General features: G+C 42.3%; 1 protein-coding gene across 2 annotated transcripts in view; it reads left to right on the forward strand.

The window, feature by feature from the left end:
- Positions 1-17,050, forward strand: part of PCBP3 (poly(rC) binding protein 3) — a 111,845-nt gene that overhangs the window by 30,489 nt on the left and 64,306 nt on the right. Inside the window, exons 6-9 of one of the 2 annotated variants that reach the window (XM_084820330.1) lie at positions 1,342-1,458; positions 3,556-3,687; positions 4,898-5,026; positions 11,211-11,285. In XM_084820330.1, coding sequence (XP_084676456.1) covers positions 1,342-1,458; positions 3,556-3,687; positions 4,898-5,026; positions 11,211-11,285 — 453 coding nt within the window. The remainder of the gene's footprint in view (positions 1-1,341; positions 1,459-3,555; positions 3,688-4,897; positions 5,027-11,210; positions 11,286-17,050) is intronic. The other variant, XM_084820339.1, reaches the window with a different exon arrangement.

Below are 17,050 nucleotides of genomic sequence, written 5' to 3' on the forward strand. Positions count from 1 at the left end.
TAGCCTATCACGTTTTTTTTTTTAAACCTAGCCATGATAGGCTACGTAAACTTTTACGTAGCCTATCACGTCTTTTTCTTCTTTTTTTTAAACTGGAAATGGCGGCGGCAGCAGCCGGTCGGAAAACCGGCCGCCGCAGCCGCCGCCGCTGAACCGGCCGCCACAACTGCCGCCGCCGAACCGGCCGCCGCCACAGCCGCCTCCGGAGCCGCCACTGCCAGGAAGATCCGCCCCAGGTAAATCTCATCCCGGGGGGGCTGGGGGGCAGACCATTCCGCCACCGATTTCGGGGGGCCGAATGAGCTGGCATTCGGCCTCCCCGAGATCCGTGGCGGAATTCTCTGACATCCCTATGATTTATATGCAGTGCAGGTGGACAGCAATCTGCAGCAAACTGCCCGAAACTCACCCCCACAGGCACTGACTTCCCAGTGAACTGCTGGCATGCCAGCATGCTGGCCACTCTGTGTTGTGGAGTAAGCAAAGTCAGGAGCCAAAGTCAGAGCATTGCATTTAGTCATGGCATTGTGGCAAGCTGGCAGGGCAGAAAGCCAGCAGGTCAGTATACCGACACGCCCACCACTCCAACGTCACTGCCATCATCATCATGACCATGTCCCCAACAACCCCCCAAAAAGCAGATTTTTCGCAGTATGGGAGACGTACATAGGCAGGCCATGGTGCTCCTGTTGCACAGGCTGAAAAAACACTGCATTTTTTCTGTTTGGGGATAACATGGGATAGGCTGGAGGAAATGGCAGGAAAATCACTGGAGGATTATGACGTCATGTAATGGACTTGCAAACTTCTGTGAGTAGCCAATCATGAATGTGCAATAAATTGCAGATATAGAGATGCCCTCAGAAAATTGTGCATCCACACAGCAGACATGCTGCATTGAGAGAAAATATGTAGATCTTGGACAATTATTTTTTAATACATAGGAGGTCAGACTAGATCACCCCTCCACAAACTGTGACCAGACCAGCCCTGTATTGTGACCTTTCAGGTGCTTGAACACCCAACTCCTCCCCACTTTTACACTCCCAGGCAAAAACAAGACTTCTAATAAGCCCATTGTGGGCTACTATGAATGGTTGTTTGGCTGCATTCAGCTTGGTGGATCACAAGTTGTGTGGTCTGCACTAGATTATTCTGGTCAGAGCTATGGGCTTCTTGTTTTCTTTCATAACAGGCATTTCTTTTCTTTTTTCCAAGGTAAAATACGAGTAGATACTTCATGATTAAATATAAACAAAAAGCCATTATAAATGTGCGATGAAAAGAATAAACCAGGTGCAGCTTCTAAATGTATGACAAGATATGATCTCTCCATTGTAGAGTGGAGCACGAATCAATATCTCAGAGGGAAATTGTCCAGAGAGAATTGTGACCATTACAGGCCCCACTGATGCCATCTTCAAAGCTTTCGCCATGATTGCTTACAAATTTGAGGAGGTAAGAAAATTAGTTAAAAATGTTACATGAAGTTACTGGATTAGCAACTCATTGACAAAAGTCATGTATGCCTAAACAAAACTGATTGCAAATAATGTGAAATCTGTGAAAGTATGTAGAAAACTGCCCAGGGGAATTGTATTTGTGTGGCACAGTGTATGGCCATCCGCTCATAGGGGCAAGGGGGTGCAGTCCCCTCCCCCCCGATTCCAGTCATATCATGGTTACAGCGACTGCTTATGCTGCACCTGCCCTGGCGCAGCCAGCCCCCAGTGCTCTCACCCTGGCCTCCTCTCGAAGAGGCCAGAGCGAGAACACTGGGGTGCTGTGGTGCTCCCAGCCACTCACCAAGCTCTGGGGCACTCAGCAGCTGTGTCCATCGGTGTCCCAGGGCTTGGCGAGCAGGGTCTGGGAGGCCAGATGGAGGGAGTCCATTGAATTCCACCCCCTTTCAGCCCCACCCCCTGCCAAACCAATTGGCCTTCTGATTGGCTCAGCACTTTTGTGCCATTGAGAGATGCTGCCACTGCCACACGCACCAGCTCATGCTGGTTCTTATCCCATTTCCTGCCCCTAGACCCACATGCACCCAGAGTGGTGGCTCCCAGGTAAGCAGGGAACTTGGTCTAGTTTTAAATTGCATTGATCTTATTGTATTGTTCTTAATTATGATAGTAAGCCACCTGGTGAGGACATTGTCCTGAAAGTACTAGGAAGGAAGGAAGGAAGGAAGGAAGGAAGGAAGGAAGGAAGGAAGGAACAGGCCAAGTTAGTGGCATCAGTGTTGTAGTAGCAGATGTGCTGTAGCCAACCATTAACTTTATTTGATGATTCCCTGGGGTAAACTCTTCAGGAATGGTTATCATTCATATTATAAGAATGAAAATAGCTGGTAGCAAGGGACTAGAGGTGTGCACCGACCACAAGATTGGACCCTGCTTTGGTGAAGCAGACTGATTTGGTTCAGAACCTTTCAGAGGCTGCCCAATTTGACTCAAGCCCAAGTCAAAATCTTGCTTTGGGAAATGCAAAGCTTTGTGTCTCCCAGTTGATTATCTTTGGAAAATCAATGAATGGTTATAACCTTTTTGCTCTTTGACAGAATTGGATTAAAAAAAAATTAGGCACAGTATGAGTATCCCTTTCTGAGGGGATGAAGTCTGCCAAATTTCCAACAAATAGGTAAAGGTTTTTTTGAGCTAGTAGCCTTAACACACATACACACACACACACACACACTCTCTCTCTCTCTCTCTCACACTGATTGCTTGCTCTCTCTCTCTCTCTCTCTCTCTCTCTCTCTCCCCCCCCGTGTGTGTGTGTGTGTGTATATATATATATATATATATATATATATATATATATACACACACACACACATACACATACATACATACATACATACACACACACACTGCCAATAGTTTTTTAAAAACAATTATTGTCAGAAGTGGATGAGATCTGCAGACATACTTCCCTCTTCTGAGGGGATGAATCTTCCCAAATTTGGGGAGTTTGGGGGTTTGCAATAAAAGGATTTGCTTACTCTGTGTGTTTTTTGTGGGTTTGTTGTTGTTGTTGTTCAGTCGTTCAGTCGTGTCCGACTCTTCGTGACCCCATGGACCATAGCACGCCAGGCCTTCCTGTCCTTTTTGTGGGTTAATTTATATGAAATGACATACATCATAGAGATGCCTCTAGGGAAGAAACCGGGAGGGGACCCAGAAGGATCAGGGGGTAGGCACATTTTAAGTTGTTTGGGAATGGGATGCTTCTCCCTCATCCCCCATGGTTTTGTGGGCAATTCTATGCATGCATTACAGAGATACCCTGGAATCTACTGTGAGATTTAACTGTATATCTTCCTTATTCTTAAATCTGGAGGTTCAAGCCATGATCCTGAAAGTCTGGGGGAGATCCAGTTCAGCCTTATGTGCAGGTGTGGACCAGTGTTCAACTCCTTGCCTTAGCAACTCAGCCAGGAGAGACAGTTCTCACCCGCAACCTTGACATGTGTCATAAAAATGCCTGCCTTGTCTGTAGCAAGGTAGCACATGTGCGCCTGTGTCACAGCATCTTCCTTCCTTCCTTTCTTAGGATATAATTAACTCCATGAGCAACAGCACAGCTACTAGTAAGCCACCAGTGACACTAAGGCTGGTCGTGCCAGCTAGCCAGTGTGGATCATTGATTGGCAAAGGAGGCTCCAAGATTAAGGAAATCAGGGAGGTAAGCCTGTGGTTTTCTTATATGACACAAGACTGGTTTTCCAGGAGGAGTGATGGAAGGGCTGGTTTGCAAATTCTCCACCCGGCAGATCCTCATGCAGCTAAATATAACTAAGTAACAGTCAGAGCCAGGAACTTCTTCAGGTATGGTGACAATTTAAAATGAAGCCCTACGTCACAGAAAATGGCCTTGATGGAAGCAATTCAGTTTTGGTGGCAAAGAATTGCACTATAGAAATTATAAAATAAAATAAATAAAAACATAGCTCTTTTCTTAAGTGGTGTTTATTCTTTTGGCAAAAATATCTGGACTGTTGGAAGAATAATCCCCTATCTGTGTATTGTAAAGAGACATAGCAGCCATCTCATAGCAGGACAAGTTAACATTAATACTTTAACACTAAAATAACACATCAAATTAGTGGGTTAAAGGCAGTAAGAAATTATGACCTGATTGCTTTTTTTATCCTACCTGGCCAGATATCCAACAATTAGGAGATAATTAATGGTTGAATGGGAAAATGGCTTTTGCTGCTCACTCCACACAGAAGCCCATAAAAAGAGCAGTGCTGGATCAGACCAAAAGCCTATCTAGTCCAGCATTCTGTTCACACAGTGGCCAACCAGCTGCCCATGGGAAATCCGCAAACAAGACATGAGTGGAAGAGCCCTCCCACTCATATTCCCCAGCTATTGGTCTACATAGGCATACTGTTTCCAATACAGGATGTAGAATATAGGCATCAAGAGTAGTAGCCATTGATAGCCTTCTCCTCAAGGAATTTTTCCAATCCCCTTTTAAAGCCATCCAAATTGGTGGCCATCACCACATCTTGTGGTAGTGAATTCCATAGTTTAACTATGTGCTGTGTGAAGAAGTGCTTCCTTTTATTTGTCCTGAATCTCCCACCAATTGGGTTCTAGTATTATGTCTCCCTAACCACTTTCTCCACAGCACGCATGATTTTGTACACCTCTGTTATGACTCCACTCTCTTGCCCTTTTTCTAAGTGAAAAAGTTATTATTATCCCAGGACCTTTCCTCATAGGGAAGTTGTTCCAGCCCCTTCATCACTTTAGTTGCCCTTCTCTGTACTTTTTCCAACACAGGTTGATTATCCCCCATTTTTTGTTGCCTGCAGAGAGCTAATAAGTTGTTTTTTCTTGTTCTTTCTTTCTTTCTTTCTTTCTTTCTTCCTACCTCTCTCCAGTCAACAGGTGCTCAGGTTCAAGTGGCGGGGGACATGCTGCCCAACTCCACAGAGAGGGCAGTGACCATCTCAGGGACCCCCGATGCAATTATCCAATGTGTCAAACAGATCTGTGTGGTGATGCTGGAGGTACAGTCTGTAACAATAGGGGTAAAGTATACAGGAAAAAAAATAACTGAAAACTCATACAATCTATATTTCTTGTAATTCAGATTTGATCATTGTTTGATATTGTTATAGATTCTTGCCTAAAGCACTCAGCTAATCATGGTTTTAAGGCATCTTTGGATGACATGAGTGATGAGATGTTTCCAAGAAGGCTTAAAGTAATATAGCCAGCAATGTGTAAAGTCAGAGGAGATAGAATAGTCAGGAGCCAGTGTAGTTTGTGCAATGGCCAATGGCCACAGCCTTTGTATACAAAGTACACAAAATGGAACATGCCTATGGTGCTTTGATATAAAATCAAAGCACCATCTTCTTCAGAAACCCAAAGTAACAAAGAAGCAAGTGGCACTGTTGATAGAGCAGACTAATAAGGTCATCACTTCTATTCTTCTAATTCATGAATATCCCTTTATATCACATACTCTTCATCCCTAATAGACATTTCCAACATCAGATTTATCCATGGTTTCTGTTTGTTCATGTACTTTCAGAGAAAATATCAGTTGATTTCAGAGTTCAGTTTTATCAAACAAACAAAAAACAAAACTTTTGCTGTGGTCTTGCTGTGTGTGTGTGTGTGTGTGTGTGTGTGTGTAAAAACTAAAAACAAGAATTGGGAATCCCTGATTATGTAGAGCTTGCAATTTGACTGATGTTTACAAAAGGATGTTGAAGAAACCAAGCTGGTACAGTTTTTCGGAGGTGGTTTTATGGTGGCAGAAGGAGGCGGGGCAACCCTAAGAAAGTAAAATCCCACTGAAGTCAAGAGTAGATTGCCCTGGTACTAAAAAAGAGTAAATGCTAATTTTTACTTCAGGTTCACATTAAATAAACCTTTCAGCTGGGAAATTGTTTGACCCCATCGTCAGCATTTCCATTTTTTCCATGTCATTAAATAGCCCTTCAATGTAAGTCCAAGAGTACCTTGGCCCATGATGCTTGCCAGAGCCTCCTTCATTGCAGAATTCCATTTTACATATCCCCTACATGCATTTCACTGCCAAGAACCCCACTGGGTAATTTAACTGTTGCTATACTCAGAATTGTTCTCTAACAGTGATGCCCTCAAGTCAATTCCACATATTTCTCCCCATCAATTCCAGATAAACTGATCAATTCCATATATTTCAATCCAGAAAGCCAAGCAAAGGATCTATCACTGAGCTATGCTGCATCTCCATTTTACCGCTGGAAAGCTCAGTCATTCCTGCACCCTTAGATTTTTTAATGAAAAGTCAAAGGTGGGACTATTCAACATATTATTGTGATGGAAAAAGATTTAAGTATCATCAAGAAATTATTTATTTACAGTTTTAGGTTTATCGTCTTCTTCTTCCCAAAGGCACAGGACAGATAATTATCACACTGATAACATTGATATAGAGTAAAGTCAATCTGATTATAAAACCATTCAAATCACAATCTCTCTCCTGGCTTAACCATAACCCTCAAAAGGTAGCTCAAACAGTGGAACAGAGCTGCAAAACTGGAGAGTAGCCACCAAGCGCACTTGATGCTTGAATATGGCACACATAGTATCATTAATACGGTAGGCTGGTAAAACTGGATGAAGGGGGAAATCTTCCATGTTTTACACTTAGTCAACCCTCAGGGCCCCTTTTACTTGTGTACTGTTTTGAGGTATAAATATACCATCAAACACAAGAACGAGAACATGACACACACCTGAAGAATGTGTTCACTAATGCATTTGAACAGGATATTCTGGCAGCATCAGAAATCTCTGAGATAAGATAATAAAGATTAGGAAGAAATCAACAAGTTTACTAAATCAGGTACTTCATACAGTGCCTTGCATAAGTATTCAACCCCCTTTGACTTTTCCACATTTTGTTGTGTTACAACCTGGAATTACAATGGACTTAATTAGGATTTCTTGTCACTGATCTATGCAAAATAGTCCATAATGTCAATGTGGGGGAATAATCTACATATTCTACACATACAGAGATGAATGTTTCTTTAGTTATGACTGACTGTTCAAAGTTGTTTTTATATATTATTTATATGTTGTTTGTGTATATTGTCTGTGTGCTTTTATGTAAATGGCTTTTAAACTTTATTGTATTTTAATGTTTTTAACTTCTGTAAACCGCCCAGAAAACTTCGACTATGGGGCTACAGAAATTAAAAGAGGAGGAGGAGGAGGAGGAGGAGGAGGAGGAGGAGGAGGAGGAGGAGGAGGAGAAGAAGAAGAAGAATTGCTATTTACAAAATGATTTACAAATAAAAAAACTGAAAAGTCTGGATTGCATAAATTCAACCTCTTTGCTGTGACACCCCTAAATAAGCTCTGGTGCAACCAACTGCCTTCAGAAGTCACATAACTAGTTGAATGGAGTCCACCTGTGTGCAATTCAAGTGTCACATGATCTCAGATTAAATACACCTGTTTCTGGAAGACCCAAGAGTTTGTTGGAGAGCATATCTAAACAAACAGCATCTTGAAGACCAAGGAGCTATGAAAACAAGTCCAGGATAAAGTTCTAGAGAAACACCAATCAGGGTTGGGTTATAAAAAAAAAAATCACAAACTTCCCCTGGAGCACCGTTAAATCCATCATTACAAAATGGAAAGAATATGGCACAACCATGAATCTGCCTAGAGAAGGCCATCCACCAAAATTCAGTGACCAGATAGGAGGGCATTAGTCAGAGAAGCAACCAAGAGGCCAATAGTAACTCTGAAGGAGCTGGAGATAGGAGAAACTGTCCATGGGACAACTATCACTTGGACACTCCACAAAGCTGGGCTTTATGGAAGAGTGACAAGAAGAAAGTCATGGTTTGAAAAAAAAAAAAAAAACATATCAAATCCTGTCTGGATTTGCTAAAAGGCGTATGGGAGACACAGCAAACACATGGAAAATGTTTCTCTGGTCAGATGAGACCAAAACTGAACTTTTTGGCCTTACCACAAGACGCTCTGTGTGGCGCAAAGCTGACAGTGCTCATCACCCTGAGAACACCATCTCCATGGTGAAGCATGGTGGTGGCAGCATCATGTTGTGGGGATGCTTTTCATCAGCAGGGACTGGGAAACTGGTCAGGATTGAGGGCAAGATGGATGGAGCCAAATACAGGGCAATTCTAGAGGAAAACCTGTTTCAGTCTGCAAGGGACCTGGACTGGGTGGAGTTCACCTTCCATCAGGACAATGACCCTAAACATACATCCAAAGTTACACTGGAGTGGTTTAAAAACAAGAACCTGAATGTCTTAGAATGGCCCAGTCAAAGCCCAGACCTTAATCCGATTGAGATTCGTGGCAACTGGCAAGACTTGAAAATTGCTGTTCACCAATGGTCCCCATCCAACCTGACAGAGCTTGAGCAATTTTCCCAAGAAGAATGGGCAAACATTGCAGTATCCAGATGCACAAAGCTAGTAGAGATTTACCCCCAAAGTCTCACAACTGTAATTGCTGCCAAAGGTTCTTCTACCAAGTATTGACTCAGGGGGGTGAATACTTATGCAGACAACCAATGCCACTTTGTTTTTGTTTAATTAACTTCTGTGCCACAATAATAATATTTTGCACCTTCAAAGTGTTAAGTATATTGTGTAAACCAAATGGTAAAAATGCCAATTAAATGGCACGTGGAAAAGTCAAAGGGGGTGAATACTTATGCAAGGCACTGTATATACAACAGAAGCCTAGAAACCTAGCATAGATCTATAAAGGCTGCATGGAGTATATGGGAGAAGAAGTAACACAATGGAAATTAGAACTTTCTAATGTCCCTTCATTAATGCAGTTTCATGCTTTGGGTCTAATTCAGCAGACATTAATGCAGCAGACATGATTTATTGGTCTCCATTTAGGTGCTGATAAAAAGAGGTTGTCACTAGGATGTCAGAGGATTCTGTTTGCGGGGGGGTGAAGGTTGATGGATTTTTTTTCTGGCTTAGCCCTGTGGATTTCGTTCCATTTTCCCCCTGCTGACACCAACTCCTTCAGTAGCAATTCAAGCCAATATGTGGATTATGTTGGGGGGGTAATGTTGACAATTTGCGCATTTCCCCCTTCCATATTTGTGAAAATTGTGATTTGTGCACATTGTGATTTGAGCAATTTGGAGCGGGGGTGACACATCAGGAAAGGAGATCAGATTGCCCACTTAGCAAGCTGTTCCTCAGGGTTTGGAGTGTTCAGCAGACATTTGTGGGTCCCCTGCTTACAGTCCACACTTTCCCAAGTCTCAAGAAAGTGAATTTAACACAGATCTAGCTTCCACCCCTTTTTGAGAACCCTGAAATGGGAGCCTTGAGACAGATCTAGCTTCCTCCTGCTTTTTGTGGCTCCCATTTCAGGGCTCTCAAAAGGGGATGGAGGCTAGATCTGTCTTAAAAGTACTTGCTTGAAACTTGGAGATCTGTGGAGTAGGGTGAGGGAACCCACAAGTATCAGTTCAACAGTTCAGACCCTGAGGATCAGCTAGCTAAGTGGGCGATCTGGTCCCCTTTTTCTGACCTGTCACCAAAAACAACAACAAAAATGCACAAATCACAATTTGCACAAATCACAATTTGCAGAAATGGCAGAACCTGAGGAAAACAAAATGCATGAAAAATTCCCAGAAACAAACAAAAATCCTATTCAGAAACAAACAAAAATCCTATCCCTGCTTACTGGAATGGACACGCTGTGGAAATCAGGTTTGAATGGAATGGATTTCCCAGTGACAGACTTCCCTAGTTGTCACCACGTGAGAACTACCAGAGATCTAATAGAGTACTGTACAATATGGACTTACAAAGTTATATTCACCTCCTGGGAAGAGATGTAAGTTAGGAACATGATACTGCAGAAACAGACTTTTAAGATATTGGAATTACAGTCCAACAGTATTGGGCTTTAACTCATCAGCAGAGAGTTGCATTTGAAAGACAAACTTATGGCTAAACGGTTTATTACAGCAGAGAAGCACATTCCAAGCAGTGGATCAGGGGCTGGTAACTCTGGCAACCATGAACATTATCCTTTATTTGAAACAAACAAGAGATTTCATAAAAACGTAATTTTGTCTCAAAAACTCTGTGGGCAGTTTACAAAGATATGATAGTCATTATTGATTAATACTAAATAAATAACAGATATAAGGGGGTGGGGTTTAGAAATATAAAAGTAAATGATTTCCAAGTTATTAAGAGTCTATTGTACAATTCTGAAAACTACATAAATGAAAAAAATCTGAAAGTTTACGTGGAAGAAATGGATGACACAAGGCAACAGGGTGAGTGTAAGCCACTGAGAGTCTCATAGGTAAAGATCAGCACTTTGAGTTGTGCCTGAAGGACCACAGGGGGCTCACTAGTGTAATATGGGTCATCCCATTAGGAGACAGCTGGCTACATTCTGCACCTGCTGAAGCTTCTGAACAATGTTCAGGACGATCCTCATGCAGAATTTTGAGGTGAAGGTGTTGATGATGGACAGCAAGTTTCCATCTTATAGATACACTTTTTAAAGGTGACATTATCATGTTAATAATACATAGAGATGGGAATGAGCTGCCAAACTAAATAAAGCCAAGAAGACTTCAAAGTAAAACCTCCAGAAAAATAAATTTCTGAGAACAGGAGTGATGCAATGGCTAAGGGTGCAATCCTATGCATGTTTAGACAGAAATAAGTCTGACAACTCCCAGCATTCCCCAGGCAACATGGCTGGCTGGGAGATACTGAGACCTGTCAGACTTATTTCTGTCTAAACATGCATGCATAGGAGTATGCCCTGAGAGTGTTAGCTGTGAGCCAGACAGGCCTAGTGCAAATTTCACCTCAGTTCTGAATTTACTAGAATGCAGCACCACAACTATGGCCACACCATGAGGGCTACGACACACCATGTAGAAGGCAGGGTCATTGCAAGGAATGTGATGTGATCTGAACACTAAAACACTGTGTCTGTTAGCAATTGTAAAATATTTTTTCTCTGTTAAGTTATTATTTAGTGACTCTCTTGACTGTAAATGGAGCACTGTAGACTTATAGCACTGTAAATTAATGTGCAGTATGGTTTGAACTTTAAGTGTTGAGTTGCTCTCTAACTCTCTTTATGCTAATGTTTCAGGAAACATGATCTAATGTTCTCTCTCCCTCTCCTTGTCCCCTTTCCTAGTCCCCACCGAAAGGTGCCACCATTCCCTATCGCCCAAAGCCCGCCTCCACCCCTGTCATTTTTGCAGGTGGTCAGGTAAGAGCCGACCCACTCGCAGCCTCCACTGCCAACCTCAGCCTTTTACTGCAGCACCAGCCGCTGCCCGTTAGTGCACTCAGGTTTTCTCACCTTTTCACTTGCATGGTGTCATTCCATTCACGTTGTGCCAAAACGAACGGACTCAAAGCTCTTTCTTTGCAGAACTGATAAATATTGGGTGACTCTGTTTCCTCCACTGGATAAGCAGCATGAAAACCATTTATCACAGCTAAAGCTAGTAGGCAGTGGACAGATTCAGAAAATAGTCTCCCCAAACTTCTCCCTTAGTACAACGTTGGAGGAAAAAATGCACCTGCCCACCCAGGCCATGGAGCATACTTGCCCTGCTAGACATCCATTTCCTGGCCATAATATTTGAATGGGGTATATGTGTGTAAAATCCAGCCACAGAAGACTGAAGACCAGGATTGATAGCTCAGTTTTGATTGATTAACAATATGTATAAGCCACCTTATAACAAAAGTTCTCAGGTAAAATCTGGGAATTGGCCATGTGATTTGGGTCTACCCACATCGGATTTTATGCACCTACAACCTATTCAAACATGGGTGTTTGGTGGCTTTAGAAGTGGGATGAGCAAGTTGGATGCATGGGGAGTGAAGTCATGGTCTTGCTGCCCACCCATAGGAGACAAATCAGTGTACAGTATCCTCTGAATGAGGCCACATTGTCATACTGCAGAATGGGCTTTATATAACCAATGAGATATTGGCATTTAGAGCTTTTCTACACAAGGCTGTTAATCTGCTGTATCTACTTTCAGTTTTGTTGTAGAACTGAGTTCTGAGCTCTACACAAAGAACTTTTTCTTTCCTGCCTTTCTGCTACATAACTTCTAGGTGATGCTGTTCAGTAGCAGAATAACACAATTACATAAGCATTTTCTTTCGCTTTCAGAAATAACACTCAATTTTCCTCACTTAAAAAAAAAACAGGAAAGGTGCTCTTAAAAAACAGAAGCAAAACTGGAGGATCACGGCATCATCCAAAGAAGCCATAAACAAGTGTGGGTAAGGAATGATGAGCACACAATAAATGCCTCATGTAGAAAAGCCCTTAGTTGCATAGTAATGTGCTGCACATCTTTGTCCTGCAATTCAGTAGGGTGCTGGTAGTGCTCTGAGGGCTTTATCTTATTTGTTTTTCTTGGCACTCAGCAAATTACACAAAAGCACAATAAGGAGTACAAAGTAGTCATAAAAACAAGATAGATAAAGCTTAAATCATATCTCAAAATACCTCTCAGGCTGCAATCCTATACCAACTTACCTGGGACTATGTCCCATTGAACTCAATTGGACTTACCTCTGAGTAGAAATGAATAGGATTGCACGGTAAAAGTTTACACTCTGAACTGTACTGAATAACCATTTTAGTTCAATAAAGGTGACTTTGTGTAGACTTCAGAAGAAATGCCCAGTGTACAGGGTTCTATTTTTGTATTAACCAGTCTTGACAATGTTTTAATTTTAATAATATTACTGTCTGAACTAATTTCAGTTATGGAGCAAGTAATGGTGGGTACATTAGCATCTAATTGAAATTTTAAAATCCCACAGTTTCAGGGGCCAAAAATTAATAAAAGACAAGACAGAAAACCATGCAATATTTAAAACAAACTAATGGTATGTTTCATTCTATAACACACAGACACACCTGTGATACAGAATGGTTGATGAGTATCCATAGTTAACCTTCTGAATTAACTAGGCAATTAATGCAGTTATTAACTGGCTCATAACTACATCATTTTGGTATTTCTTCTTCAAAAAGCAGCAGCAAGGAGGGCTGATTTGGATTTGAGTGGATTGCATTTGGCTGTAGTGTTGGAAGAGAGGAATCCAATCTGCAAAAATCATGCCTGTATGTTATCCCTTCCACAGCTAATAGCAGCTTCGGGAGAGGGGTTAAGTTGGGGAATCAGCACTGTGGCAAAGGGATATTGAACTCTCCTGTGCCATGGCCCCAATCTGAATTAGACACTAGCACCACCAGTTACTTTTTGAAGAAGAAAATTATGTTGGAAGTTCCAGTCACAGAATTCCAATAACACACACAGTTTGGCTCTATAAAAGAACTGGTGCATTTACTTCTGGCAAATTCCTTTAAAAACACTTTTAATAAATATGAAGCCCTAGAAATCATAACAAATGCTACTAGTCAGTCACACTGCACTGACTGAGTCATCTCTTCAGTCTTACCTAGAAATTCATGTCCTACTAGAGAGCAACCTATGGCCCCTAGAGAGCATCGGACGTGCCATAGGAAAGTGCAGTTCACCCCTCCTCTAAGCCTGTAGACAATGCTACAAGCACAGAGGAAGACATCCAATTGTGGATCTTCCCTCCCCAACCTTTCCCCCCTCTCATCCACCTTGGAAAGCCTCTCTTACAAGGTCACAATTGCAACCTTGTAAGAGAAGGTGGAGAGATGGAAAGGGGGATATGCTGGTGGGAGAAGAGGGGAGAGGAGGGCAAAGGCCAGGAAGGATTTGCAGAATCCTATGGCCTCTCCAGTCCTCTCCCCACCACTCGAAAGGTAAATCAGTTAGGCCCAGAGGCCTCTCTAGCAGCTTTTTCCAGTTTAAACGGAGGAACAGAGGGCGCCTGGCTCTTGCCAGCAGGGCATAGGATGGGCAAACTTGAAGCCCTCTGTCTATTGGCAGCACAAGCCACAGGATTGCCCCCTTACACATGTATTACATTGTCTCTGTTATTTACTGTGCGAATGCTCTAAAACATAAAATATGTTATTAATGTTGAATTTTTGAAGAACAAGAATGCCATCATCATCGCCTTGCATTAAATCTTTGATAAACGTAGCCATTTCTCTTAAATAGGAACCTGGTGAAAGAGCTTTGGGTCCAGCCTTTGCTTCTCAAAAGGGAGAGTAAGACAGAAGGAACAATGTTAAAGCCTAATGATAAATAAAGCATTCATGTCTTGAGCAGAAGTTATTTCAAGGAAAGGAGGCGATTAGGGACCCTCATACATCGATCCATTATGAAGGCTTATTATATCGCTCAGGTGGCCCTCGTCCTATTAGTGCGACAGGTAGTAGTGGTAGTAGCAGCAGCAGCCTGCCTCTTCACCAAGGCTGCTGGCGCAGTTAACATTCATCATAAAACAGAGTAAGAAACAATACGAAATGAAGGAAATATATAATTAATGTTACAATCCAAGAAACAGAAAAAACAAAAGCATGGCAAGAGCAAAATCCACTAAGGATGTACGAAATACTTACCTCCAGGTTTGGGGGGGTGTCTGGGGGGGGGAGGCGATCCGTCCCTCCCCCCAGAATCCTCCCCCACCGGCTCCACTCCACTGTGAGTTCACGGAGCTGCCGGCCGGGCCCATCTGCAGCCGGACTTCTGTCCACTGCTGAGCTGCGGCCGCAAATGGCATCTGGCATAGGGGACGCCATTTGCATCCCTGCTTTAGCCTTGATAGGCTACATAAATATTTATATAACCTATCACGGCTAAAGCAGGGATGCAAATTTGCGGCTGCAGACCGGAGCAGTAGATGGCAGCGGACAGACTGGACCAGTCGGCAGCAGGTAGGGTCTGTCCGGGGGAGATTTCAGGGGGTGGCAGGGGGGTAGTCCATTCCGCCATGGACTCCAGAAGCCAGATTCCATGGTGGATTTCTCTGCCATCCCTAAAATCCACTTCAGCAGCTGGCAAAAGGGCTCCATGAGGACAGCCATTTGTCACATAGTTCTGGAAAAGCCAATACCTTTGGAACGATTTTCAGCAGTCTCCTGGAGAAATATCATGGGTAGATTTTCATATCTCACACATTACTTTCCTCTTGTTTTATAAACTGAATAACAAGCCATTTTAGAAGCTATTATTATCTACTGAAAATTATAGACTCTAGCATTAATTGTGTTATAGACTGGTATTATGTCAGATGATAAAAACTCATGATGAGGAAAGCTTCATCATCTCTGAAATACTATACTTCATATCAGTACTAAATACATTAATTGGCACAGCCTTCTGTGGGCTTTAGTCATGACTGTTTACTGGGCCCTATTTACTTAAATGTGTATAGTAGATTATATGTGACAGACGTCCCTTATTCTCCTATTGGTTTGCCATGGTATTCTGTTGCCTTGAGTAGGGCTTTGGACCTGTTGCTTGTCCCAGGAAAACCCCTACTTTTTAGCCATGGATTCTGTCCCCAGCCATAACTTCACAGAACTTGAAGGTTGGGATTCTATATGCAGTGTAGCCTCTGACCTGAGACAAGATACCATATCACACATCCCACACAACATTTTTTTGAAAACCAATTTGTTCAGTGTAGTGATAATGCTCACCTGCTCTTATTTATTTTTTTTAATCATTGGGCAGGATCCAACGGTGTCATTCTGCAAACTCAAATGGCGCCAGTGGAGCTCTGCTGAATCTTTCTGTTGTGCAACCGGGTAGCCATTACGCTTGCGCAACTGGTTACACAACAGCTGCACAAGAGTTATGCACAATGTGTTGCACAACGGGCTGCACAACCATAATTCACAACCACTTTCACAGCCATACTTGCACAAACATAACTTGAGTTGGATTCTCTTGCGCATAGTTCAGAACCTAGTTTCCACTAGTGGAACATCATTTGTGCTAACGGAATGATACAGTTAGATACTGACATTCTCAATACAAATGCAACCATTTGATTGATGGTCTTCCTTCAGGGCATCTTCCTTCACTCACATAACTTAAGGTGCATGGTACCTAAGGCTGGCTAAATTAGTTTGGCAGCTAAGGCCAAAAATCCCACAGCTGCCTTATTACTATTACAATAGAAATAAGGCTGCAATCCTAAACCCCCTTATCTAAGAGTAACCCCACTGAACTCAATAGGACTTAATTCTGAGTAAACATGGATAGGATTGCACTGTAACTAACTAACAATCTGATGCCCTTTTATCACCTCCAAAATCAGCTGCCTGAGGCAACTGCCTCACTCTGTCTTATGGTAGGACCAGCCCTGGGAGGTGTTTTTATATTATTGTTAATACTTCCCTAGCATTTCTGTCCCACCTTTGTATAAAAATAAGCAGATGAAAGCAAAATTAAAATAATATATCCAAAATTATCAAATGTCAATAATACTAAGAACAGAATTTTAAAAAGCACCAAAGATATAAAAACAGAAAAAGCACCTGGTAGGTGATGGAAGGTGGTAGCCTCAGTGTACTGAACAATTCCTGATGTTCCTTGTATAGCAAGTAATATCCTCTATTGTAATGTTTCATCACTCAAGTTGCTTATGGTCTGCACAAGGGGCATCTGTGGGCTTCTTCACATGGAGCTTTTATCCTGCTATTGAGATTGGTTAGTCTTGGAATTTTGCAGGTCCTTTAGATGACATTGTGAACCTCCAGGGAATCTCCTACGCTAAATGACCTTTATTCCATTTTTTAAAAGATTGGAGATAATAAGCTATCAAATTACAGTGCTTGAGTTCCACTTGAGTTCCTTCTTGAAAAAGGAAAACTCGAAATAAGAGGAGCTAGACCCCAGCGCCATCTAGCAGCTGTATAATGAAACATATAGAAGACTCAGATAAGAGGGAAATGGAGGGGGAAAGGAGGGGAAAGGAAGTGAATCCATCGTGATCTTGCATTTAAAATGGAAGCAGAAACCCCCATTTTAAAGCAGGATTTTAGGCTGGTATACAGATGCCCTGAACCCCTTGCTGTCCCTAAACATAAAACACTGTGGTTCTCCTTGA

This window comes from Heloderma suspectum, chromosome 1 (genome assembly GCF_057233095.1).
Source record: "Heloderma suspectum isolate Gila_16-S chromosome 1, 16-S_ref, whole genome shotgun sequence".
Lineage (NCBI taxonomy): Eukaryota > Metazoa > Chordata > Lepidosauria > Squamata > Helodermatidae > Heloderma > Heloderma suspectum.